The sequence below is a fragment of the Sphaerodactylus townsendi genome, linkage group LG07, assembly GCF_021028975.2.
Source record: "Sphaerodactylus townsendi isolate TG3544 linkage group LG07, MPM_Stown_v2.3, whole genome shotgun sequence".
NCBI classification, from domain to species: domain Eukaryota; kingdom Metazoa; phylum Chordata; class Lepidosauria; order Squamata; family Sphaerodactylidae; genus Sphaerodactylus; species Sphaerodactylus townsendi.
The window spans coordinates 117,564,390-117,591,965 of NC_059431.1; the positions used below are offsets into that span (position 1 = coordinate 117,564,390).

The 27,576-nt window shown below is 46.6% G+C and overlaps 1 protein-coding gene across 2 annotated transcripts in view; it reads left to right on the forward strand.

Moving 5' to 3' along the window:
* Positions 1-27,576, forward strand: part of KPNA1 (karyopherin subunit alpha 1) — a 43,723-nt gene extending 16,147 nt beyond the window's left edge. For both annotated transcript variants that reach the window (XM_048503278.1, XM_048503277.1), the window contains exons 2-14: positions 2,483-2,616; positions 3,548-3,655; positions 4,894-4,993; positions 7,012-7,106; positions 9,185-9,316; positions 11,892-11,980; positions 13,772-13,871; positions 15,521-15,684; positions 17,929-18,007; positions 18,781-18,906; positions 20,875-21,002; positions 21,800-21,978; positions 24,540-27,576. In XM_048503278.1, coding sequence (XP_048359235.1) covers positions 2,488-2,616; positions 3,548-3,655; positions 4,894-4,993; positions 7,012-7,106; positions 9,185-9,316; positions 11,892-11,980; positions 13,772-13,871; positions 15,521-15,684; positions 17,929-18,007; positions 18,781-18,906; positions 20,875-21,002; positions 21,800-21,978; positions 24,540-24,727 — 1,617 coding nt within the window. In that variant the 5' untranslated portion in view covers positions 2,483-2,487 and the 3' untranslated portion in view covers positions 24,728-27,576. The remainder of the gene's footprint in view (positions 1-2,482; positions 2,617-3,547; positions 3,656-4,893; positions 4,994-7,011; positions 7,107-9,184; positions 9,317-11,891; positions 11,981-13,771; positions 13,872-15,520; positions 15,685-17,928; positions 18,008-18,780; positions 18,907-20,874; positions 21,003-21,799; positions 21,979-24,539) is intronic.

A 27,576-nucleotide genomic window follows, 5' to 3' on the forward strand; every position in this document is an offset into this window, starting at 1 on the left:
ACCACAACATGAGGAACTGTATTAAAGGGTCGCAGCATTAGGAAGGTTGAAAACCACTGTGTTAGGCGGTGGTCTTGTCTTGGGTTTGAATAAAAATAAGTAAAGGCTGCTTTCCTATGTAGAAGACAAGCTGCTGCCAGTCCTGGCTTTTAAAATCACCAGTAGCTGAGGTAGATTTTGTTTCCTGGTGCAAATGAGGGTAGTCTCTTGGGTATTACACACCCTGCTTGTTCATTCTATGCCCCTGTGCAATTTACGACTTCAACTGGGGTCGCACAGGTAGGGAATATACAGCTTCTTCTTGTAATTAAAATCATCCTTCCTGTCACCTGCCGTGAAATTCTTACTGTGCACTAGATATATTTCTGGAAGACCTTATAAGGTTGTTCAGGTAGTGCTTGCAGCTCTGAAATTCTGCTTCTTTATCAGTACTCCGGGGCGGGTTACAGACCAGTGGAGCAAAGGCGGAAAGGGTATTCCTGGTTGACAAAGTAGCTCGGAGTGCATTACCTTTGGAGGGAGGAGTCGTGATTTCTGTTAGGCTGAAGTTCAGGTTTATTGTGCCGTTCACCACTCATGAACCCCCCCTTCTGAGGCAATTTGAGAGGGTTGTTTTCTTAAAAAAAACCACAACCCTCCAAACTCCCAAGTGATGTCAACATACAACCTACCATCATTGCTCGATGAGCCATATAACGAAGGACCGGTCCAACACCATAGTCCCACTTCACCAACTGATGCTGGCTTCAGTATATGTGTGAAATGTTCAGAAAAGACACTATTAGATGCAGATCCTTACACTTCAAGGGAAGTGGCTAATTCTTTGCACCTTTGTGATTGAAGTCCACAGTAAGACCAGTGTCCTTGAAAACGACAACGAAACATTTTTAATTTTATAATTTCTTAAGAAGTATAAATGTTTTGTTGTATTTTATATAGAATGTTGATTATTTTGTCTGAAACGTGTGCTTTTTTAAAAATGTCAGTTTTATTAGTTAACGTTTTCTGAAATCTGTGTTCTGATGTTCACTGATCTGTGACCGTAATAAAGTTTGATTTGATCTGTAAGTTGAACAAAGCATAATAGGCATTGGTAAAAGGTAAAGTTTCCCCTTCAGTCGTATTCCACCCTGGGGTACCACTGCAAGCAGTGATTTTATAGGCAAGCCGCTTTTGTGGGGTAGTTTGCCATTGTTTTCCCTGGCTATTCTTTACCCCCTAGCTATGACCTAGGTACTCTTTTACCAACCAAGGAATGGATGGATGGCTGAATTGACCATGAGCCAGCTGCCAGGATGTCTGACCCACAGGGGGTTCGGACTCCTGACCACATGAGTGGCAGTGCAAGCACCTAACCACTACCCCACGTGGCTCCTAAGTATTTGGTAGCCTATTGTTAATTGGGTTCAGCCTCTAGTTCAGTGGTGATGAACCTATGGCACGGGTGCCAGAGGTGGCACTCAGAGCCCTCTCTGTGGGCACACGCAGGGTGGCCCCCCCCCCGCCCCCGGCACACACATCTAGGCTGGCCTGGGCCGCTGGGCTCGATTATTAGCATTAAACCTAAGACCTAGTTTTGGGAAAGCAGTGTACGTAACCCTGTTAAGGGCTGTTAAACCCCACTCATTTTCATGTGAAGAACTAAAGTGCGATCCTTTACCTGGGAGTAAGCTTGGTTGCTGGCAATGGGGCTTGCTTTTGAGTAAACCCTCCTAGGGTCGTGATTTACCCGTTGGAAATGTTGCACGGTTGCTTCAAAGCAAAGCCACCGACTACCACCAAGCTTATCCCTGAGTAACACACGCCTCAGAGCCAACCGGTTTTCTAAACTAAAACCTCAGTATCCAGGTTAAATTGCCGTGTTGGCACTTTGCGATAAATCAGTGGGTTTTGGGTTGCAATTTGGGCACTCGGTCTCGAAAAGGTTCGCCATCACTGTTCTAGTTCCTAGAATTCAGTGTTGGTGAACCTGTATAGTCAGTGAAATGACGTTTGAGGCCTGAAACATTTGAGAGAATTGACTTGAGTGCTAGTATCCAACTCTTAGGATCTTATTTCCGGTAGATTTAGTAGACAACAAACTTGGACTTCCATCACATAACTCCTCTTCTCCACTTCCCCACCACAAGTTTCTGGTAGTAAGTGAACTTGCTGGAATGGGAATTGAGGAACATTGAGGAACAGCGTCAAATCTCTGGTCTTTCAAGGTCAATATTATCTATTCTTATTGGCAGAAATCTTTAGCATCAACTATTGCCTGATTCTTTTCACTAGAAATGCAGCTTGGGATTGAACCTGAGGCTTTTAGTAAGCAAAGCTACCCCTGAGCCACAGTCCCTACCTGTGGCATTAACCTTGTAAGGTGGAACAGGAATGAAAGCTGCGGACTTGTTATAGTAACAAAGAATTGGTGTTATGGGTCACTGACCCAGGAGGAAACCTCCTTTTTGACTCCTGCCTTCTTTCTAACAACATTGTTTAGAAACCATGACGACTTCAGGGAAAGAGAACCTCCGACTGAAGAGCTATAAAAACAAGTCTTTGAATCCCGATGAAATGCGTCGCCGGCGGGAAGAAGAGGGCCTTCAGCTACGGAAACAGAAACGAGAAGAACAGGTACGCCAGAGTTTTTTCTAAAGATTGGGCTGCCAAGAGATGACTAAGCCTCCAAGGTGGAGTAGAGGTTTTGTCTACACTAAAGATTTGGGTTGCAAGAGATGACCAAAGCTCCAAGGTAGAGTAAAAATCTGGTTGACGTGCCTTCTGCTTGCACTGTATTGTAGGTTCCCTGGCTTAGGGGATCCAGACATCTTCTGGTGCCAAGCCATTGGCATGTGTATTGGGCAACTTGGTTGCAGTCAGACCATTTTCTTTTTAAAGTCACAGATCCGCAAGGCCCTGGTCGCTGCGAGGACCCAATTAGTTGAATCAACTTCCAGTTAATTTGCAAAGCAAAATCGATCCCAGAATCCTCTGCGCTTTGTCCTCTGATAGCAGCGTGGTCATACTGTTAACACCGGCAGGCCCTCAACTGCTTTGGCACAGACAATTTTTCCTAGTGTAGACACTGCAGCCATAGTCTCTGAAGTTCAGAATTGGTTGACTGTTCGTGGATTTGTGATCTTGAGACTGAACCATGGTATTGAGGTCCAACCATGTATAATTTCTGTAAATCTGCTTCTGAAACGTGCTGTCTTCATGAAATAATTCGCTTTCTGAAGTTCTCCTCTGCATAGCAGGAGATTCTGGGGGATGTTAGAGAGTGCGCTAGAATGCACTCAGAATACTTCATATGCGGATACGTGTGGGTAGGCTACATGCTGTACGTAACTCTCCTTTTTTCCTTGCTTAAGTGGATAACCTTAATCAGAGCCAAGCCATTACTTTGTTCTTCTGTATCCCTTCTCATTGGGTTAGCTCCCCTCAAATCAGAAATCAGTACTATATGCTAATACTATATGCTGAATACTGTTAAATACTCGTCCTCAATTATGACCTCCTGTTGAAAAATAACCCCAGTTCGGCTTCTCTCTCTCTCTTCCTCCAGTTGTTTAAACGCCGAAATGTTGCTACTGCTGATGAAGAAGCGGAGGAGGAAGTTATGTCCGATGGCGGGTTCCACGAAGCCCAAATGAACAACATGGAAATGACTTCGGTGAGTGACGCAGATGGACGATGCTCGGCAACACCGTTTAGAGCTGTTTTTACGGGGCCGAGTGTTTGTTGAAGGCTGCGGGATTGCTTTCTTTGTTTGCCGTATTTAGTAGCTTCTTTTCCAAACAGGAGATTAAACAATCATAAAACCATTACTATCTCAAGTAGTGTGCTGAGGGCAGCTGCATAAAACAGGCAGCATTTGAAAGCTCGGTCAACAGTTCCGTAGAAAGCAGTCCTGTTAGTTAAAAGACCAGTTAACAGGGACAACTTTGGTCCTTGTCAGAATACTGGTAGAAATGAGGTCAAAAGGAATCTCTTGGGGGCAAATATTCCAGAGTTCTGGAGCGGCTGCAGAGAAGGCCTTGTTACGTGTGGTCATCATGCTGACCTCCCTGTGAGCCTGAACATTAGACCAGGACTCTCTGGGTGATTTCAGTGAACTGCAGTGGGATTAGGATTAGACCAGGGGTCTGCAACCTGCGGCTCTCCAGATGTTCATGGACTCCAATTCCCATCAGCCCCTGCCAGCAGGGCCAATTGCAGACCCCTGGATTAGACATTCTAAAACCGTGGTGGCGAACCTTTGGCACTCCAATTGGCCATGCTGGCAGGGGCTGATGGGAATTGTAGTCCATAACATCTGGAGTACCAAAGGTTCACCACCACTGTTCTAAAAGATGTGGCCAGTTGACATCTCTGGTCCTGAGAAGCATTGATGCAATATCAGATATAGAAGTGCAAATATTGGGTCCGGTTTTTAAAGTACAGAAATACCTTTGAGACACTGTTGCTGTTCTTGCTGTTTATGCTTAAAGACCACTGCTTTTCATGTATGACTTTTGAGCCTATTAGTATAAAGGACCCACTCCCACCCCCCTGCTTTCAGAGGTTAGGTGGTGATGATTTGGGACGGGATTTTCTGTGGTGCCCGGCACTCGCTTTACTCCCTTGAGGCACCAACCTAAAGCCAACCTTTTCCCCAGAAAAACCCTGGGGTTATATCTAATCAGCCTTTTCAATTAAATTGCCAGCTTTTTAAATGAGGGGTTTTATCTTATCGGCTTTTTAACGGCTTGTGCTTTGACATTGCAGTTTTTTATTCCTGAGCAGCCCCAAGGCAGTGTGGAAATGTTACACGTGAATAAGTAACTCTTGCCCTGAGATGCTGAGAGATATTTGTGCCTTTGAATTGGTGGCCGCAGTCTCTTGACTTCCCTTCCCCTTTTGTGCTTGCAGAGTGCAGTGATCACCTCTGATATGACTGAGATGATTTTTTCCAATAGCCCCGAACAGCAACTCTCGGCTACCCAGAAATTCCGGAAGCTTCTCTCAAAAGGTGAGCATTGGCACAGAATTTAAGAAGGCATAGCCTGTGGACCCAGCTTGTGACTAGATTAGTGAAGTAACAAGGCATTTTTTTTGGGGGGGGGGCATCTAAACAGTAGGATGAGGCAAGGGGGTGCCAGCATGCCAGTTCTGTTCCTCAGCCCTATGTTTACAGATGTGTCATGATCCTAGGCCTAGAGCAGGGATCTTCAAACTATGGCCCCCCAGATGTTCATGAACTATGATTCCCATCAGCCCTTCCAGCATGACCAAGTGGCAGGGCTGATGGGAATCATAGTTCATGAACATCTGGGGGGGCCATAGTTTGAAGATCCCTGGCCTAGAGTGTGGCCTGCAGACCCTAGGAAAGAAGAAGAGGAGGAGGTGTTTGGATTTATACCCCACCTTTCTCTCCTGTATGGTGGCTTTCAAATGCCTTTCCCTTCCTCTCCCCACAACAGACAGCATGTAAGGTAGGTGGGGCTGGGAGAGTTTTGAGAGAACTGTGACTGGCCCAAGGTCAGCTGGAACGTAGGAGCGGAAATCTGCTACTCATAAGGAAGAGTGGGGAATCAAACCCAGTTCCCCAGAGCAGAGTCCACTTGCTCTTAACTATTACCCCACGCTGGTGTAATATAAGTAGGCCTATATTAAAGTAGCCAGCAGGCCTACATATCTATCTGGGCCTTGTGATTGGTTAAAAGAGGATTCAGAGGGAAAAGTAGGGCCAATCGGCCAAAAGTAGCATTTTATTAGCTTGTTTACTGGCTTTTCCTGATCTCATCCTGTATGTGGCTTGAATTATTGTTACTAGACCTCTTTCATAAGCTGTTTGTTGTTCTGCCTGGGTCCTCATACCTCATTTGGTCACCTAAAAGGTATTCCCTATTAGGAAAAGAAACAGGCTGGGGCAGGGAGGGAGCTCTGGGCCCTCTTGAGTTAGGCCCATACCCAAGTGGTGGTAGCCAATAAAGATCCCCCCGCCCCTGCCACTTCTGACAAGATGGAATTGAGATGACAGGGATGCTTTTTCTGTTGCATGGGCCATCTTCTGAAATCACTTCCTTTGGAAAGGTATCTGGGTTTTCTGTGACTCTCTTAGGATAAGCATGACAGCAAGCCTGTGACTACTATGGGTAGGCAGCAACCTCAAGGGAAGTCTTCGGGCCAATAAACATGATATGGTGGCCTTCAGGCACGGCTGACCAGCCACCATGTGAATCAGTCTGCCGGGCAAGATGGATCACTGGTCTTATCCAGCAGAACTGCCCTTCTGTTATTAAAATACAGAAAGGGAAAGCTGTGGATTGTACTTGAAGTGGTAATGCTGATTTACTCGGTGGCAAATTACTTCTTGTGCCAATGCATAAATCCATTGAAAGGGTGGAAGCTGTTTTTTAAAAATATATATATATTTTTAATTATACAGTTTATAAAGTACAGTTACAACTAGTGCACAATGTAGCAAATAAAAATAAAAGAGAGAAAAAAATAGAAAGGAAAGTATTAAGCTAGTCATTAAGTAGAGAAGAATGAGGTGTGAGAACAAAGAAGGCATAATAGAAAGAAAAAAATATTGTGCAGTACTATTAAAAAGGAAAAAAGGTAGAAAGGATGGAAGAAAGAAAACAAAAAAGGAAAGGGGGAAAGAAAAAGGCGCAATTAATAATTATTGGTTGACTTCCCCCCAACTATCTATACATTATCTAAACTTGTATAACGATAAACAGAATAGTATGGACTCCCTCAATTTTAATACACAATAAAGTTAATAATTCTATATGCAAAAAAAACCTATTATGAATTGTGTCTAACCTATAAGTTATATCTATGGCAGATTCCTCATGGGCCAAAAACAGTGGTGTGAAAACGGTGTAAGAGGGTTTAAAACAGTGTCAAGGGGTTTACACCGTTTTCACACCACTGTTTTCGGCCCATGCCGAATCAGCCTATGTTTTAAATATGCATTCAATTTTTCCAGGGTAGAAGCTGTTTTGATACCTTCTTGTTTTGTATCTTTCTCAACAGAACCGAATCCTCCAATAGACGAAGTCATCAGCACGCCGGGAGTGGTGGCTCGGTTTGTGGAGTTCCTGAAACGAAAGGAAAACTGCACTTTACAGGTGTGCCCTGTGTAGATCTGCCTACCTCCCGCTTACCGATTTGTTGAATGGACTTTGGTAATGAAAAGAAGGCTGTGAAATTTTTCAGGGAACCTCTGCTTTATCACAGAGTAGTCTGTTGGTCATCTTTAATCCCCCTCTTCCTCCACAGAGGGCAAGATGGCGTTGCTCCACTCCTGTAGTTCAGCTTTGGTGGATAAACTGGATTCGTTTGTTGGAGAAATTCTATATGTCCAGTTGTTTTTGGACACGATTAGGAGGAGGCATCCAGCTGGGAATGCCTCTCTGTTTATTCCTTCACTTAGGGCAGGGGTGCCCATCCTATGGTGCTCCAGTTGTTCATGGACTACAATTCCCATCAATTGGCCATTCTGGCAGGGGCTGATGGGAATTGTAGTTGACGACCATCTGGAGCACCATAGGTTGGCCACCCCTAATTTAGGGGATTGGTGATTAAAAAAAACTCTCACCCGCTCCCAGCACCCCTGCAGACCGTTCTGCTTGGAACAAAGTTGCAACATCCACAGAGTCGGAGGTCAAGGGCCTTAAATTATGGCGAGGACAGGACATGCTCATTTCACGTTGTTCTATCCAAACATCTCCTCACCCCCCAGTCCTTATCTCTGTTCTGTGCTGTTCTAGGGATTAAAAGATTAGGCCTAGAATGTGGATAAATCATAGTCACTCCCCCATGACACAGAGTGGTAAACTGTAGAGCTGTAGTCAAAGCTTTGCTCCTGACTTGAATTCAATCCCGACAGAAGTTGGTTTCAGGTAGGCAGCTCAAGGATTGACTCAGCCTTCCATCCTTCCAAGGTCAGTAAAATGAATACCCAGCTTGCTGGAGGTAAAGTGTAAATGAATGGGCAAGGCAGTGGCAAACCACCCTGTAAATGTAGTTTGCCTAGGAAATGTTGTGATATGAAGTCTTCCCCTGTATCTATAATGACCCGGTGTTTGCACAGGGGGTCTACCTTTCTCTTTTTATGGATAGGTCCCTTACAGAGCCAGCCTCAGTAAAGTTGCATTCTTCTAAGCCCACTGAACTCAACAGAAAGTGCTGGCTGTGAAAGGCTGCCATCAGTAACGCTGCTTCCCTAGCTAGAAGGCATAGAATCAGGCTGTAAATGTAGGAGATCTGTCATTTATATTAATAGTACACTTTGCAGTTAAAGTCTTGGAGGGTATTCATGCTGCTCTAGAACTAGAGTCAAGTCCACCTTAGAGATCAACAAGATTTCTGGGTATTTGCTTTTGAGAGTCTTCATTAGCCTTTTGGGGGGCAGGAAAGACCTAATCACTGGTATCTGCCCCTGGTAACATCTGGACTAGATTACTGCAATGTACTTTATGTGGGACTGCCCTTGAAGACTGTCTGGCAGCTACAGTTGGAACAGAATGCTGCAGCTGGAATGTCGACTGGAGTGGGTCATAAGGGTGCCAGCATACCTTAAGGACCATCTTCTTCCTTTGAAACCTACTCATCCTCTCCAGTAATTTTCGGATACCTTGCTTTGGGTGCCCCGACCTTTTGAGGTCAGGCGGGTGGCAACTCAATAAAGGCTTCCTTGATCACGGCTTCAAAAATTATGGAATTTCTTCTGAGGGAGATTTGTCTGTCCTTCTCCTATCACTCTCTTCCATGAGGGTGTGAATACTTTTTCCCAGCATTCCCTCAAAAATCCATCCTCCCTGCCCTATCTTTGTAATTGATGTATCGTGTTTTATTTATTTATGTTTAGACTTATACCTGTTTAGACAACACACGCCAACTGGGGGACCTTGGGCTAGTCTTCTGAGCTCTCTAAGCCCTACCTACCTCCCAGGGTGTTTGTTGTGATGGGGGAAGGGAATGTAAGCCCCTTTGAGTCTCCTTGCAGGAGAGAAGGAGGGGATATAAATTCAGCTCTTCTTCTTCTTCTTCTTCTTCTTCTTTTCTTCTTCTTTTCTTCTTCTTTTCTTCTTCTTCTTTTCTTCTTCTTCTGCATCCTCAGATCAATAGCACAACCCTCTGAATGGATGCTGTGTGTCCTCTAACAATTATTGAAGGTTGGTTTCCTCTTGTCTGTGTGTTCCAGTTTGAAGCTGCCTGGGTCCTGACAAACATCGCCTCTGGAAATTCCCTCCAGACCCGAATTGTGATCCAAGCCGGAGCCGTCCCGATCTTCATAGAGCTGCTGAGCTCTGAATTCGAAGATGTGCAGGAGCAGGTCAGTAAAGGATGCGATCTGTGGGGATGCAAGGGTAAAATAGGCCTGGATTTGCGTAAAGTCCACATCTGTCAGAGGAAAGTCGGAATGAGTACCTGTTACCATTCCTTGTTGAGCACAAGTCATTGGACTTCTTCTTCCTATTCCTTGTTTCTAGTCAGATGAACCCTGTCTTTCTGGTCAGCCGTTTAGAAAAGTCGGAACCGCACAAAGCCAGCCTGGATTCCCCCCCCCCCCCGCCCCGTTTAGCTTTAATGTTTCTGTGCTAGTTCTTTGTGAGTAAAGCTTGAACCAGTGTGCCAGATCACAATCTAAAGCAGGGGTCCTTTAACCTGTGGCCCTCCAGATGTTCATGGGCTACAATTCCCATCAACCTCTGCCAGCATAGCCAATTTGCCATGCTGGCAGGGGCTGATGGGAATTGTAGTCCACAAACTTCTGGAGAGCCACAGTTTGCAGACCCCTGATCTAAAGCAACAAAGTTGTCATCACTGAAATTCTGGTAGGCAAGCTGTGCTTGTGTCCTGCCAAGAAAATGGCTTCCATGTGTATTCCTCAGCTTTAGGAAAGACTGACTCTTGAAGGACCTGTGACCGTTTCTGTCACCGCCTGGATTCTCTCCCAAGACAGAGTGCACAGATGTTGTCTTGAGTGGTGATTGGCCCCTATTTGTTTGTTTGTTTTAATTCATGAGCCACCCTTTCCCTTATGGCCTCAGGGTGGTATGCAACATCCGTTGGCAATAAAATCAATTAAACCATAGTTCAGAACATCTTGGTGCCACAGCATTCTGCTGAAGGGAATATTAATCGAAATTTAAACCATCCCCTAAAGCACAGGTGTCAAGCTCGCGGCCCTCCAGATGTTATGGACTGCAGTTCCCATCATCCCCTGCCAGCATGATGCTGGCAGGGGATGATGGGAACTGTAGTTCATAACATCTGGAGGGCTGCGAGTTTGACACCTATGCAAAGCCTCACTCACACCAAGGTTAAGAGGGAAGAGAAAGGGAAAGAAGGGAGGGGGAGCACTTGCTGTAGCACTTGTAAATACTTGCAACATTCTCACAGTGGTTGGAAATATACCAGAGTTACTACTGTGGAAATTGTTGGGTATACAAGAAAATTTCCCCCCGTCACCTCCTCTCCCAGCTCTGCAGTACTTCGAACAAGAATCTGTGTCGGACAGTTTCTGTGCCTTGTGTGGCATCTGACGTAATGGTTAAGACTGATGGATTCTAATCTGGAAAACTGGGTTTGATTCTTCACTCCTCCACATGAGCAGCATACCCTTTTCCGGCGCACCTGATTTGTTTCTACACACGACGCCTGCTGGGTGACCTTGGGCTAGTCTCAGTTCTCTCCGAACCCTGTCTTGTGGGGAGAGGAAGGGAAGGAGTTTGTCAGCCGCTTTGAGACTCTTCGCAGTTGACAAAAGCAGGATATAAATCCAAACTCCCCCTCTTTTTCTAACACCACACCGTGACAGAGCTTATTAACCTGCTGTTGTGAAAGAGCAGAGGGCACACTTCTTGTCCCAATACCACAACCTTCCACACGCTCCGCTTGCCTCATTCCCCGAGGTCTGCTGTTGCTGAATATCCTGCCAGTTCTCTGTTCTGAACCAGGGTGCCGGCCTCGGGCAAAAAGAGCCAGCTGGGTAATGCATGCAGAACACACGTTCTCTCTTCTGCATGCGCTCTACTTAGCCAGCTCAGGCTTGTGCTCAGTGAGTGGTTTTGTTGTGGAATGTGGTCCGAGCTGATCAGGATTTTGTAATCCATGTGTGTCTTGAGGCAGATGCTGTCTGGCGACCTTTTCAGGAGCCACCCAGAGCAAGCAACTTGGAGAGCGTGTGCCCGGCCATCGAGCCTGGTGTTCGTTCCCCAAAGAGGTTTGTGTTCAGCAAGTGACAACTGAACTGGTGGGCCCTGATCCAAAAGCTGGTGATTTTGGCTCGGGCCCATCCTGGTGGAACACTTTGTCGAGAGAAACCGTACAAGGCTTAGGATAGCTTTTGCAAGGCCTGCAAGATAGAGCTTTTCCATTAAGTCATAAACAGTATCCATTCGAACTGGTTTTTCTTCCCTTTCCCTGCCGTCCCACCTTTTTCTCCTGTGTTTCCATAATATGTATCCATGTGGAGTAAATATTAAAATATTGGCACTGGGACCTAGATAAAATGTATTTCATTGTCGTGTTTGGTGCTCTGAGCCCGTACAGAGCCTGTAAAATCAATCCCAACCCATCCCCAATCCCACCCCAATAAATAAATAAATGGACTCTTATTTTTCTGGACAAACTCCTTCTGTTTCAGCTTCCGCAGGGTTACTTCTGATCCCTGTTCTTCTGAATAGATTTCAGGAACAATTGACTTATGTTAAAGTTTGACTTTGAAAGAGTTGGGCGGAGGTGGGTGAGATGGCGTACGAAGCGGCGAGCCTGAGCCGCCTGTGATGGGCAGAAGTTGTAATTAGCTGTGGGCTACTGTGGCAGAAGCTTCGGTGTCGGGCTGCCGGATGCTGGAGAGAGGTGCTCTGTTTCGGTGACATTGTCCCGTGTGCTTCTTTTGGCAGGCCGTTTGGGCTCTTGGCAATATCGCAGGTGACAGCACAATGTGCAGAGACTACGTTCTGGACTGCAACATCTTGCCCCCTCTATTGCAGTAAGTCTGGCGGACAGCGTACGAGTTCATTGTACTCGGGCATGCTGTTTGCTGCTAATGAAGAACTAGGTTCCATATGCAAAGCGGTAGAGCCAGATGTAGACAGGTGTGCCCGTCTAGTCTGCTTTCTGTCAACTAGTTGCTGGAATATGTGCAGTTGGGAGGAATTTAGATAGAGAAGTGTTTCACCATTTGCCGTTCCTCCCCAGCGATATGCTGCAGACTTAATCATGCAAATAGGTTGCCACTGAATTCATTGGTCTACACCCGTGGTGGCGAACCTTTGGCACTCCAGATGTTATGGACTACAATTCCCATCAGCCCCTGGCCATGCTGGCAGGGGCTGATGGGAATTGTTGTACATAACATCTGGAGTGCCAAAGGTTCGCCACCACTGGCCTACACCTACTGTGGGTTTTTCAAACCTGCTGCTGATGGGGTAGGGCATGCCAAATACTGAGAAGAGAGTATCAGTCCATGCAACCCCACATAGAAGAACTTCTTGGGAATTGCATCTCACTCCGTCTTCTCTGTGCGTCTTGAAATTTGGGCGGATGAGCGCTTCCCTGAAGGCCAGGACGTAGCCGGAGCTCTCTAAAGGGGCACATATCCCGTTGATTCAGCGGATGAGTGACTGAGCCAGCTATTCTACTACAGATTTAACAAGATTAGCTACAAAGCGCCAACGTCGTTCTTGGTGTTGCAGAAGTTTTGTGCTGGTGCAAAAATAGGTTATCGTTGTGGGAATCCTTTTACTTGAATAGGGTGAACATTGCTTGGCAGCTGCGGGTTTTCTGGACTGCCACTCACGTGCTGCCCCGCTATATCCAGAGGGCTTTCAGGCAGTGTCGGGAGACATGAGAAACAAAAAGCCCCTCCAAAGCTGCCCAAAAGGCCCCCGTAGGGGAAAATGGAGTTATGCCACTCAAAAGGATGGCATAAGTCCAGGGGTGGAGTGAGGGGGAACTGCGCCCGGGGTGTGCACCCTGCGTCCCTGCCCCAGTGTACACTCGGGGCGTCATCCCCGCCTGCCCTGCTGACTCTACACCACTGCATAAGTCTGTCCTCCTTACCGCGGCATTCCTGGGGTGAAAGCCTGCCTCTGGGAATGCCCAACTAATGTTGGTTCTGCCTCCAGGAACACCCCCGGATGAGAAGACCAACAATTTAGGCTGACACTGACCAGGAGGGCAAACATGTTGGCATGAGCTTGCTCCGCCTTTTATGCCCTTTCCAACCCTCCCATCTGGATTGGCTGTTTTGCTCCTAATGTTTCGCTCTCATCTTCGCCTGACATCTTCAGAGGCATGTCACAGTTAGCTGTGTTTCTCTCCATGGCCCAGTGTTTCTCTCCATGGCCCAGTGTGGAGTGTCCATGTAGATGGAGAGAAACACATCTTATCATGACTTGCCTCTGCAGATGCCAGCCACAGATGCAATAACATTTTAGGAGATAAAACTACGAGACCCGTGGCCACAGAGCCCAGAAAACCCACAGCAGCCGGTTAATTCTGGCTGTGAAAGCCTTTGGCAATACAAGCATTTCTTATTTAAACATCATCTTACAAAATGAGTCTGGGTTGCTAAAAGACTTGAGTAGAAATGAGAGAAAATGATGGCTCACCTTCCGATTCCATCCTGTCTAGCTTGTTGAAGTCACTTTTTAAAACTCAGTTTCACATCAGAAAGTAGAGAGACGATACGGGGCAGGTCACTTCAATGCCTCTTCATTCCTAGAATGCCTTTCATCTTGCCATGGTTCTGGTGGAAAACATTTTCTTCTCTTTCCAGATTGCTTTCAAAACAGAATCGTCTTACCATGACTCGGAATGCTGTGTGGGCGCTCTCTAATCTTTGCAGAGGGAAGAATCCTCCTCCAGATTTTGCCAAGGTGGGAAATAATACCTGTAAGGGGCTGAGATGTCCAGTTATAAGTGGGCTGGGGGTTATAACCAGATTGTCTTCAACATTTCCCACAAGGACAAATAGAGCAAGAAATGTGGTCAGAAGTCTAAAGGAGCAGCAGTGGCGTAGGAGGTTAAGAGCTCGTGTATCTAATCTGGAGGAACCGGGTTTGATTCCCAGCTCTGCCGCCTGAGCTGTGGAGGCTTATCTGGGGAATTCAGATTAGCCTGTACACTCCCACACACCCCAGCTGGGTGACCTTGGGCTAGTCACAGCTTCTCGGAGCTCTCTCAGCCCCACCTACCTCACAGGGTGTTTGTTGTGAGGGGGGGAAGGGCAAGGAGATTGTCAGCCCCTTTGAGTCTCCTACAGGAGAGAAAGGGGGGATATAAATCCAAACTCTTCTTCTTCTTCTTCTTCTTCTAAAACAAAATGGAAACAGCCATGGAAAAAAGGGGAGAAATCGGTGATATGAGGCAGACAATTTTCTGATTGGTGTATTTTTCCCAGGAAAATTCTCTGTTCCATATGTGTGAATATAGTCTGTCGATATCAGGGCTGTTGTGTTGCAAATCAGACATGTTAGATGGGATAAGTGTGGGTTAGGAAGCACGGACAAACCCCAGTGTCCTTTTGCTGCTAAACATTAATATTTAAAATTTGAATCAGAAAATTTGCCAGTTCAGATTTTTCTGGGGAGCCCACGACATTAGAAAGAATCAAGTTGAAGAGGGTGCACTACAAGAGGGTTGTCCTGTCTTCCCAACCTACAAACCCTGCAGCTGTTATGAACACTTAGCATGTATGGTTTTGTCCTCTGAGGTTAGAGGGTAACCACTATTCTCCCTTCCACCTCTAAGACTGCACTGACCTTTTAAAGAAGATTCAGTTTCATCTAGTTTGACACTTAACTGCCGATTATTCACTGCCTGCGCTCCCTGCCGTGCAAAAAGGTGCGACAGAAATGCTCTTGCTTTCCCCGGGGAAAACGAGAAGCATGTGCGGGGCAAGAGGAAGTCCATTGGGACAAAATATCGTGCCCCGATGCACCTCCTCTCTCAGCGCGCCACAAACAGGAAGTGTGTCGGGTCAAGATTTCTTGGCCCAATGTGCTTCCTGTCTCACCGCACACCAGAGCGCCAGTGGGAGTTGTCCAATGAGTACACCTTTTAAAACATCTGGAGGTTTCTGAGGTAACTGTGGGAGCTGCACAAAGGTGAATTTGTATTCAGTTGTATGGTCCGGCACTTGGTGGCAAAGGAGATAACTTTGCAACTCATTTCATGTGCAGTATTAGCTTTTTAACTTTCCCTCATGATCACTTTTTCTAAATTATATGATAGAAACTCATCTTTGCTCCTCTTTAGAATCCCTCCTTTCCTGATGGGAAACCTGTTCAGGCGTGCCCCTTGAATAGAAGCCTGCTTTCTGGTGGGTTTGCTGTTAGACTAGCTGCTTGGCATACAGCAAGTCCCAGTTTGGTCCTCAGCATCTTCAGCTAAAAGAGCTAGGTGATGAGAAAGGCATGCCGGAGACCCTGGGAACCTTTGGCAGCCTGCCTTTGAAGGGCCAAGGGTCTGATTCCATTTAAGGCAGCTATCCTCAGATAACCTCACGCCTCTCCCTTCTTTGCAGGTGTCTCCCTGTCTGAGCGTGCTCTCGTGGCTGCTGTTTGTCAACGACACGGATGTTCTGGCCGACGCATGCTGGGCGCTCTCGTACTTATCTGACGGCCCCAATGATAAAATCCAGGCTGTGATCGATGCGGGAGTGTGCAGGAGACTTGTGGAGCTGCTGATGTAAGGAATTCAGAGCAGGCCATGTGTAGTCCTCCACCCTTGAAGGCACGGGCCTCTTCCAGTGTGGTGTAGTGGTTAAGAGCAGGTGGATTCTGATCTGGAGAATTGGGTTTGATTCCCCACTTCCTCCACCTGAGTGGTGGAGCTTATCTGGTGAACCAGATGTGTTTCCTCACTGCTACATTCCTTCTGGGTGACCTTGGGCCAGTCACAGTTCTTCGGAACTCTCTCAACCCCACCTACCTCAGAAGATGTCTGTCGTGGGGAGAGGAAGGGAAAGGAACTTGTAAGCCACCTTGAGTCTCCTTACAGGAAAGAAAGGTGGGATATAAATCCAAACTCCTTCTCCTCCTTCTCCTTCTCTTTCTCCTTCTCCTTCTTCTTCTTCTTCTTCTTCTTGAAACGGGATTGGCTGCCACCTTTTTTGTTTGCTTCAGTGGCTGGAGCGCAGAGTGATTCTCTGGGCCAGAGTCTTGTTGCTTGAAATAGTTTTTGCACTATAGAAACCTCCTTCTGGGCAACTCCTCACCTTTGTCTTTGATTGTGTTCACAGCATATGCATTTCTGTTATATTGCATGCATAGCTATCATAGCGAATTACAGAATTACAGCACTAGTAGTCAGTAAAAAAGGATATAAAAGCCAGAAACACCAGCTCTTTCCAAAAGCCAAAAACTTCCCATTCCAGAGGACAGTTTTATTAAACATAATAGTTGAAAAACCTCTCTCCCATTTGCCTGCCAGATGTCACCTCTGACCAGGTGAGCATATGGAACAGGTGTCAGTTGGTGGTCATGTGCAAGTTCTGTTGGGTAGAGGTAGTCTTCCAGATACGCTGGTCCTAGACTGTTTAGGTTCAAGGGGGTCTTTTTGAGCTTGCAGGAGTATTTGCAATTCTGACATATAGTAACAGAATAGTGCAGGAGGCGGAGCCTGCCACAAAATGGTTGCCACGGCTTAACTTTAGTAACACAGTGTAGATTCTTATGCTATGGTGGCAGCCACTGCTGAAGCAACATTTTTTTAAAAATCTGCACAGCTCATCAAATCTTCAGTGGTCAGTCAAAAGCCCTGCCTGGCCCCAGCCTCTTCCTAAAAATGCTTGGGTGCCAGAAATCATGTCGATGGACTCCATGTTGCCCAAGTGCGCCACATTGGAGATCCCTGGCTTAGGACTTTAAGGTCACCACCAGCATTTTTAATCGGTCCCAGAAAAAATAAGTGGCTATAAAGAGCCTTGGAGTGGCAGAGGTCCCGATGGCAGGCCTCCCATTTGGGATCCTTGTCCGTTCGTGTTCCCAGATCCTAATTTGGGAGCTACAAAGACGTGTGTGTCCCTAGCATGAGATCCAGCAACAAGGCGGTTTAGCTGGCAGTAAAGGTGAGAAGCCTTTAGTAAGCACAGGTTAAGAGCATCCTTCAGGCTGAGGGTTAATTGGTTTGAAATATTTATCAGCTGTCTTTCTCAGCGAGACTCAAGTTCCCCTGACGATCTGAGCACTCCTGCCAAACACCCCTCACGTAATGGAGGTCCTCGTTGCCAGCGTTATTCCCAGGGATACAGAGAGAGCTCAGGTGCTGCCCTATTCAGAATACCAGAAAGGCGAGAGAGACAGCCCAGAAACCACCTAACACAGGGAGAAAGAGACTTTCCTCCTGCTGTCTGGTTGCACAAATCGCTGTAGTTCAATTTGGCGGTGGCAAGTTCTTCCCTGGTTAAAGAAGAGTTGTTGGGCTACAGCAGGGCAAGGCCATAGTTAGATAGTAGACGAGCATCCGCTTGGTACGGGGAAAGTCCCAGGCTCAGTCTCCGGCATTTCCAGTTAAAAGCACCAGGTAGGAGGTGATATGACGGACCTCCACCTGAGATCCTGGAGAGTTTCTGCCTGTCAGAGGAGATCATACGGTCATGGATAGACCGTGGGTCCAGTTTAGTAGAAGGCCTTTTCACATGTTCAGCACCTGCACGGGGTTCAAATGAGACCATGAAAGTAGAAATACGAAAAACGAGGCTGAACTGGAGAGGGCGCGGAGAGAGAGATGGTGAACACTGACACTGCAATGAGCGTGCTAGGGGTGAAATATTTTTACAACAATCAAACAAAGGGAATGGTCCCATTTCTCTGTATGTTGTCAAATGTCTTTTCTGTATAGCTTTTCTGGTTTGTTGAAACCTGCTTCTTTCAGACTGAAAGGCTGACATGTCATGTGAGTCTCTCGGATTGAACCCTTGTCTCTTTTCAGGCATAATGACTACAAGGTCGTGTCCCCGGCCTTGCGTGCCGTCGGGAACATCGTGACAGGAGATGACATCCAGACCCAGGTACTGACTCAGATGAGGGGTTGCGGGTTTAGAAATTGCAGAGGGACTTCAGCGGCGGGGGGGGGGGGGGGGGGATAAGTATGCATATAAATAAATAAAATGAGAAATGTGTGTTGCATTTAGTTCTCAAAACGGAGAGAGATGCACAGGGCAATTCTGTGCAGAATTACTGCAGCCTATGGCAGGACTGAAAAAGGCATGTCCTTCCAGCAGACAAGATGCCTCAGTTGGCCTCTTCCTTGCCTCAGAGGCTGGCAGTCAGAAAGACGCGTCAAGCTTGTCCTGAGCTTTCTTGGCCTGCAGACTGCCTGAATCTGTGCCGGTTAGCTGGGGCAGCCCATGCCATGTTCTGTGTGAACTACGCTCTTCAGTGACCACTTCCGCACATGCAGAATAATGCACTTTCAATCCACTTTCCCAATTGTTTGCAAGTGAATTTTGCTATTCTGCACAGTAAAATCCAGCTGCAAAGTGCATTGAAAGTGCATTATTCTGCATATGCGGAAGGGGCCAGTATGTGTTTGTCTCTGATGCCTCAGATATTACTAGCACTCTAGGGCCTTGGAAATCCTTTCCCCCTTCAATCTGATCTCTTTGGAGACCTGCTATTGTTGTGTGCCGCCACTGTTTCCTCCAGTTTTCTGCTCCCACGCCCACCCCTGAGTTGTTTCTCTAGGTTTTAGAGCAGCAAAAAGCTCTTGTGCCTTTCTGCTTCCATTGATTTCATTTTCCCCCAAGCACAATCTGAGCTCTCTGTTTTTTCTTTCTTTCAGGTGATCCTGAATTGTTCAGCCCTGCAGAGTTTATTACATTTGCTAAGCAGTCCTAAAGAGTCAATTAAAAAAGAAGCGTGTTGGACAATATCAAATATCACAGCTGGAAACAGAGCCCAGATCCAGGTAATTGAGCTGGTTTGGTTGAGAGTGCATCTTCCCTCACCTCCCCAAGGACAAAATCCAAACTTATCTTCCCTCACCACCCCAAGGACAAAATCCAATCTTGTCAGTGAGACTTTTTCAGTGACAAACTGGGAGACTTTTTTCCAAAATGTTTATTTAATAGCACATTAGATCCATCTTTCAGTTACAAAATCCATACATCAAAACAAGTAGAAAAACATTCTAAAGAATGTCAGAATCTCTGAACTGTATCGCAAATTTCAAACCGATAATGGCTGCATCAGTTCCTTTGGCTTCATACTATTCCAGTATTTTATAAATAGGAGCCATCTGTGGGTGAATAGTTTTTGTCTAGGCAATCTCTTCTCTTTGCCTAAATCAGGGGTCTGCAACCTGCGGCTCTCCAGATGTTCATGGACTACAATTCCCATCAGCCCCTGCCAGCATGTTGACAGGGACTGATGGGAATTGTAGTCTATGAACATCTGGAGAGCCACAAGTTGCAGACTCCTAGCCTAAATGTTGTGATCTTATCCATCAATATAATATGCCAACATCTCCAGAGCCAGGACTCAACAGTGTCTTTTGATTCCAGTGCTTGCTACCGAGATAAAATTTCTTTAAAAGTACCCATTTCTTTTTCTCCAGCTGCGGGTCTGTCTGACCAAACAATATGAGCATTGTGGTACATTTCACCTCCTCTCCTACTATGTCAGTTAAAATCCTACAAATCTTAAGAAATCAGAATTGGGATTTACGGTATATGCAGAGGCTTGGGAACCATTAGTAACCTTCCTAAAAATAAAACATCCCTGTATGCCAACTTGAGGTTTTGAATTGCAGGCAGTATGCGAAAGAACCTGTTGTGAATTGTATTTTGTATAGTTTGAATATTCAATAGTACCACATTGACAGTATATTTTTGTGTTTCTTTTTCAGTGTATTTAATGGGACTTTTTCATTTTTTTTTAATTTAGGAAGAGTTAGGCATTGATTTCACTTTCTCACTGGCAATAATTTCTCACTGGTTTTTGACTATCTACTGAACGAGCTGTTTTTTGGACAATGGTTAAGAGATCATATGTTACTGAACAACAAAAATATATAATTGTGGATACTAAATTGTTGATGTGTATCAGTATATAGCAGTGGCGCAGTGGTTAAGAGCAGGTGCACTCTGGGAGCAGCAGGTGCACTCAGGGAGTAGCAGTGGCGCAGTGGTTAAGAGCAGGTGCGCTCTGATCTGCTGGAACTGGGTTTGATTCCCAGCTCTGCCGCTTGAGTTGTGGAAGCTTATTTGGGGAATTCAGATTAGCCTGTGCACTCCAACACACGCCAGCTGGGTGACCTTGGGCTAGTCACAGCTTTTTGGAGCTCTCTCAGCCCCACCCACCTCACAGGGTGTTCGTTGTGAGGGGGGAAGGGCAAGGAGATTGTAAGTCCCTTTGAGTCCTTCAGGAGAGAAAGGGGGATATAAATCCAAATTCCTTCTTTTTCTTCTATATATATATATATATTTACATTGTATTCAATAATGGTGTTAAAGACTTTTTAAAAAGTACTACAAATCTTTGAAAACTAGAAGGTGCGAGACAGCTCCGTCGTAAGTGGATAAGGGATCTGAGCTGGGGGGCTTTTCATGTGCCTTCTCTTGGGAGTACATTTTTCAACCAGCATGAAAAACAGAAGCTCCGAACTGAAAAGCTTCAAGAGAATCTTGTTTGTTCCCACACAAAAAAATGTCGGTTTGAATAGAGATAGATGTACAGGAGAATTCCTCTGTGATCATGATAGTCCCTGCTGCATCCTTTCCTAATGGACTGGAGGGTACGGCTTGAAGGCCCAGGCCCAGCCATCCAGCTGGGGACAGAGAAGTGCTTTTAAAAGCTTGTGTTGAACTCCCAGGAGGGAGCAGGGTTTTAAGTGAGTGATCATTCAATTTGTGTCTGACTGCGTTTTACTTTTCAGACTGTCATAGATGCCAACATTTTCCCAGCCCTAATAAATATTTTACAAACTGCTGAGTTCCGGACAAGGAAAGAGGCGGCGTGGGCTATCACCAACGCAACCTCCGGCGGCTCTGCCGAGCAGATCAAGTAGGTAGCCTTTGGGAAGGCCTTTCCCTCCTTTCTGTTCCTTTTCCCGATCCCTCTTTTCCTTTTTCCCTATCCTTTCTCCCCACTTGTTGGGACACTGGTGGGTTCCAGACCCTTATAGATTTGTGCTTTTGCCTCTTGGATTAGCTGAAATGATTGAAGTGTTGGAATGTTTTTGTTAAATTTGTAGATGTCTTATTTATACGTACACATTTTAATCTATGCTGTAAATTGCCCCAATCCTCGAAAGGGGAATGGTGACCTATTAAGTCTAATAAATTAAATGAAAAATAAAGTTCCCAGGAGAGCCTTTCAGCAGGATACGGTTGGGTTAAGAGCTGATACTATAATGCTCCCACTCTGGGTGGGAAAAAAAATTAAATGGTGGTTGACAAATGTTCTGCAGATAGGTCTGTCGCTGGTTATGGAATAGAGGCAGGATGCCTCTGGCTATTTAATGCTAGTCAACAGCTTAGCAGTGTATGCAGCAGTCTTTGCTGTGGGCCTAGAGGAGCCGAGTTTGATTCCCCGCTCTGCCGCTTGAGCTGTGGAGGCTTCTCTGGGGAATTCAGATCAGCCTGTGCACTCCCAACACATGCCAGCTGGGTGACCTTGGGCTAGTCACAGCTCTATGGAGCTCTCTCAGCCCCACCTACCTCACAGGGTGTCAGGGGGAGGGGAAAGGAGATGGTCAGCCCCTTTGAGTCTCCTTACAGGAGAGAGAGGGGGGATATAAATCCAACTCTTCTTCTTCTCGAGCCCCTTGGAGTTCTTTGACTTTCCATGGTCTGTTTCAGATACCTGGTAGAGCTTGGCTGCATCAAACCCCTCTGCGACCTCCTTACCGTGATGGACTCGAAGATAGTGCAAGTGGCCCTCAATGGGCTGGAGAACATCCTGAGACTTGGCGAACAAGAAGCCAGGCGTGGCGGCACCGGCATTAACCCGTACTGTGCGCTCATTGAGGAGGCCTATGGTAAGTAGGAGCGGAGGTGGAAGCTGTGGAGCTGAAGAATATCGAGCAGATTTGCTTTCATACTGGACCCGCTGACAGTCTGCCGGCCTTCCAGTTATTAGTTCTCATTTCATCCTGAAGCTGAGGGGAGCGTGTCTCCTGGCAAGCGCTGGCTTCTGTGGAATCACAGGATCTTTTCATTCACAGTCACAGATCTTTTCATTCGTAAAGTTTTGCTTCCCTTTGTGAAAACTGGTGGTATAGTCTCAGTCACCTTTAAGCCTAGAGGAGGGGTTTGCAACCTGCAGCTCTCCAGTTGTTCATGGACTACAATTCTCATTAGCCCCTGCCACCATGGCCAATTGGAGAGCCGTAGGTTGCAGACCCCTGGCCTAGAGATTAGGCCAAGAATATGGATAGATCATAGCGACCCATGTGGCACAGAGTCGTCAGCTGCAGTATTGCAGTCAAAACTCTGCTCACAACCTGAGTTCGATCCCAACGGAGGTCAGTTTCAGGTAGCTGGCTCAAAGTTGATTCAACCTCCCATCCTTTCGAGGTTGGTGAAACGAGTGCCCAGCTTGCTACGGGTCAAGTGTAGGTGGCTGGGGAAGGCAAGGGAAACCCACTCCGTAAACACTAAGCCTAGAAAACGCTGTGATGAGACAGTGGAGACGCAGTGGCGTAGTGGTTAAGAGCAGGTGTATTGTAATCTGGAGGAACCAGGTTTGATTCCCTGCCAGGCCGCTTGAGCTGTGGAGGCTTATCTGGGGAACTAGAATAGCTTGTGCACTCCAACACATGCCAGCTGGGTGACCTGGGGCTAGTCACAGTTCTTTGAAGCTCTCTCAGCCCCACCCACCTCCCAGGGTGTTTGTTGTGAGGGGGGAAGGGAAAGGAGTTTGTCAGCCCCTTTGAGTCTCCTTACAGGAGAGAAAGGGGGGATATAAATCCAACTTTTCTTCTTCATTACCCCATGCGTCAAGTAATGACCCTGTGTATGTTTTTTAATCTTCTTTATCACAAAGAAAACAAATTTATCTTTCATCACCCTGCATCAGAATGCACTGTCATTGATTGCAGTGCTTGAGGGCTGCAGGGTACATTTCCTGGGACCTCATTTTCTGGCCCTAAAGCAGCAGATACAGAGCCAAGAGCCATGGAGAGGTCCCCTTGGGCCTTTTGCCTCTGAAATCTGTGGACGGATTTATGCCACATCTGCTTTTGCAGCAAGACCTGGCATAAACGTGCCTGCTTAACCTATACTTCCCTGGCTCATCCACACAGTCACCCCCAAGCCACTAGAAGTTTTTGGGAGCTCTTTTGGAAAACAAAGTAATTGACACAGTGGCGGAGTGAGCAGCCCCGGTGATGTGTCGATTACGGATGCTGAGCTAGGACTGTAAGAACAAAAGAACAAGCCAGCTGGATCAGACCAGAGTCCATCTAGTCCAGCTCTCTGCTACTCGCAGTGGCCCACCAGGTGCCTTTGGGAGCTCACATGCAGGAGGTGAAAGCAATGGCACCTGGACTGTTACGGCATTTGCAATCTCAGATCAAAGAGGATCAAGATTGGTAGCCATAAATCGACTTCTCCTCCATAAATCTGTCCAAGCCCCTTTTAAAGCTAACCAGGTTAGTGGCCATCACCACCTCCTGTGGTAGCATATTCCAAACACCAATCACACGTTGCGTGAAGAAGTGTTTCCTTTTATTAGTGTTAGTTGCACTTGGTAACTGACATATCAGTAGGGTTCAAAATCTGTAACTGATTAAACCAGAATTGGTTAAAGTCCTCCGTTGTGTGTGGAAGGGAACGGCAGCTTCAGTCGAGTGAAGTAAGGAAAATAGCTCTGATGTGGCCGGGACCTGCAGAGACACATTCCTTCGTGCCTCTGTGGTAGCCAAAGCACTTTGACCTTTTCTCAAACGATGGTGCAAAACCACATTTGGGAAAGATCACATCTGGTACAGCACCTCCAGTTTAGATAAGAAACTGGAGGAAAAATTCTGTGTGGGAGTGGCTTCTGTTGACAGGACAGGTTGAGAGCCAGGATGGTGAGGTGCAGGGGTGTCCGACTCTGGCGCCCCAGATGTTTATGGACTATGATTCCCATCAGCCCTTGGGACTGATGGGAATTGTAGTCCATGAACATCTGGGGCACCAGAGTTGGACACCCCTGGTGTAGTGGTTAGGAGTGGCGGACTCTGATCTGGTGACCTTGGGCTAGTCATAGTTCCCTCAGCCCCACCTATCTCACACGGTGTCTGTTGTGGGGAGGGGAGAGGAAGGGAATTGTAAGCCTCTTTGAGACTCCCTTATAGGTGCCAAACTGTTCCAGATTGTTAGTGGACTATAAAGTCTCCTATCATCCCCCTTCAGCCAGCATGATGCTGGCAGGGGATGATGGGAACTGTAGTCCATAACATCTGGAGGGGCGCGAGTTTGACACCTGTGCCCTAAAGGGAGAGAAAGTGGGCTATGAAAACCAACTCTTCTTCTTGAGGCAGCCTTCGCGGCCACTTTTTTTTTGGTGTTATCTTGTTCTAGATTTGAGGAAGGTTTTGTGTTTTCTTGGCAGGCTTGGATAAGATCGAGTTCCTGCAGAGCCACGAGAATCAAGAAATCTACCAGAAAGCCTTCGACCTCATTGAGCACTACTTTGGGACGGAGGAGGAAGACAGCAGTATTGCCCCACAGGTGGATCTCGGCCAGCAGCAGTACATCTTCCAGCAGTGTGAGGCTCCCATGGAAGGCTTCCAGCTCTGAGCTTGCCTCCCCTAGCTCTGTGTTGCCATGCCCGGCCAATCTGGTTTTAGAGCCCCAAGTCACCCATTGAGTGGCCCCGTTTTCCATACACCCGTCTGCGCTCTCTTGCTTGCTTTCTGCGCACACGCTTCCTTAAACACATCTGGAAAACGTATTATTGGCTCTTTGTCATGGGATACCACGTGGGTCGGGGCTTACAGCGGTTGCCCTGTTTTCCATCTCTCCGGAGCCGGGGTGCTTCTGTGAGCGACAGGTTGTCCATCTTTCCCAGCAGAGTGCACACTAAAGCGATGTAGTTCCGGTTTCCAAAACAAGGGTTGGAGTTTGCTCGCGGTGTTTGCGCCGCGGTGTGTGTGCAGTGTTTTTTGAAGTCGTAGGACGGAACCCTCGGAGAGATTGCTTTTTCAAGCACTCCCTTCTTCGAGGTGCCCACTTCATTTAGATGGGTTTACGAGAAATCTGTTGGTGCTGCCCCGAGATGTTTTGGATGGTGGCTTTTCTCTGTGTGCGTGCGTGTGCAGCAGCCTGGGATTCTGGTAATATATAAATATACCTACGATAACTTCATGGATATTGCTCCCCATTCCCCGTATTTGTGGCCGCCAGCGGATCGGCCGCTCCAGTTAGTAGGCATGCCGAACAATTGAAAACTGTTCTCTCGAAACTGACTCTTGCGGGCTGCTGGTTTGGCTGCCCAGGATTTGTGCAGTCTCTTCGGGAACTGAAAATTGGTCTCCGCTTCCTCCGGTGGCAATTCAGCCCTTTTCCCTTCTTAGAAGGTGCACCCAGTCAAGTCGGGGTGGAGGAACCGTTCTGTCCGTTTCCCGTAACGTAAAGCAACACCCTCTATGTTCAGCTTGACTCGCGTTTCAAAAGTCCTCCTCGAGAAGGCCGTCGCAGTCGAGAAATCCTCCGCTCGAGCACTGCATCCAGCTTGATCGAACAGGGTTCTGTACATCACCTTTAGTTGCGAACTCTTAATATACTAAACAATAGATGCAAGAGGACGAAGGTGTCTCCCATGGATTACATCTGCTTCTGTGGACTTGGAGTTCTTCAGTCGAGTCAGAAAGGACACCGGAGCATTACCGCTTTCGTGGTATGCCGCCCAAGCCCCTTTGATGGAATTGAATCTGACTAAGCAAGGTCTGCCATTCACAGCTACACTACAGACATTTCCCCGGGAATGGGCCCCTCTAACCTTTTTTTTTTTTTTTTTTGATGGAATGCCAGCTCTTCAGTAACTTTTCCCCACAACCGACTCTGGCATGACATTTCTTCTGCATATCTAGAGAGGGCATCAGATTTGCAGCCCTCCGTGTTCTTGGAATGAAGAAGCTGGATACAAATTCTGGTCGTTTTGATCTTTTCTCACGTCGAGGCCAGCCAGCCTCGATAGCATAGTCTTAATTTAACAAGGGCATGGGCCGCTATCAGCAAAGTGGTTCATTCTTCTGTGAACACAAGGATCCAGCCAAGGGGTTTTCACTTTCTCCTGTATCTCCTTTCGTCCAGAGCAAAGACTTCTCCGATGCAAATATTGTATGCCCGTAGTCAGTTCTGTCATGATACTTGCTTGAGGGATGCTCCGTGTGACAATTAATCGAACGCTGATTGGGAGAGCAACACTCACAGGAAGCTCCGCTTTGTCGAACAGTTAGAATGTCCGGTTTGGATCAGCCTTCCGTGCGTCTGACTCCTCCTTCTTCCCACCAGCTGGCATCCGCTACAGCATCGTATCAGGGTGGTTGCCTCTCCAGCCTTCTTCTGCCCGCTGGTTCGTTGCTGATGCCTCCAGCCTCCAAGTGAACGTCTTCAGTTCACCTGAAGAAACACCTTTGGGGCGTAAGCTGTAGTTGGCCTCTTAAGTTGGACTTCAATTGTTTGTGAATTTAGGGTATTGAAATTATTGCAGAGATGAAACGGGAGGGGTTTTTCACAAAATGCCTCCCCAGTAGTTTGGGGGAGGGCCATGTGTTTTTCACCCCATGTGTGGGCAAGAAGCTGTGCTTTCATTCCAAATTTTGGCTTTCGTGATGCAGCACAACGTGTAGCTAATGTGATCCCTGATTGGCTGGGATTGGCGCCCGGTGGGTGTGGGACGGAGAAGCCCTGTTTAAAGGAAGAGAAGTATCAGAATTTTTTTTTGGGGGGGGGCAGTGATAAACAGGGAATAAACACTGCACGAAAGGGGTAAGTGGGTGGGAGGGGTGGTTTCACAAAACCTGTAGCTCCAGATTATTTTGTGGTTGACAGTTTGGAGCAGTACTATTTAAAGCTTAGTTGGGTAACTTAAGACAAAAAAAATCTCAATGTTGCCTTTACATCCCGTAGTAAATAACCATCCTCCTTTCTTGAAAGCTCTGGTAGAAGCACTGAGAAGTAGCGATCTTGTTTCAGCTTCCAGAATTTTTTTTTTCATTATTATTTTTTTTGTGGCTGGATTTTTTAAAGTGTAAATTACCGATTGAAGACATGTCATTTCTATATAAGATTTGTTTTAAATCATGTACTTTATTGGATAGTATTGGGGAGGGGACAGCTACATATTTTGTAAGCCAACTTCAGTGAAGTGTGTGTATGTGTGTGATATAGAAATGTCTCACATGACACAACCACTGATGGTGTGTGTATATGTGTGTGCATACATAGAGTATATATGCACATACACACTCCCGTGTGTGCGCTAATGTGTATGTATATATGTATATTTACACACATCCTATATCTTTCTCACACTGAAAGTTTTTTCTCCCAGGCTTGTGAGAACGTGGTGCATTTGTGTTCCTGCTAGGAAATAATGACAATTCTCTCTCAAAGGGGTGAATTAAACCATAAACTCATTCAAA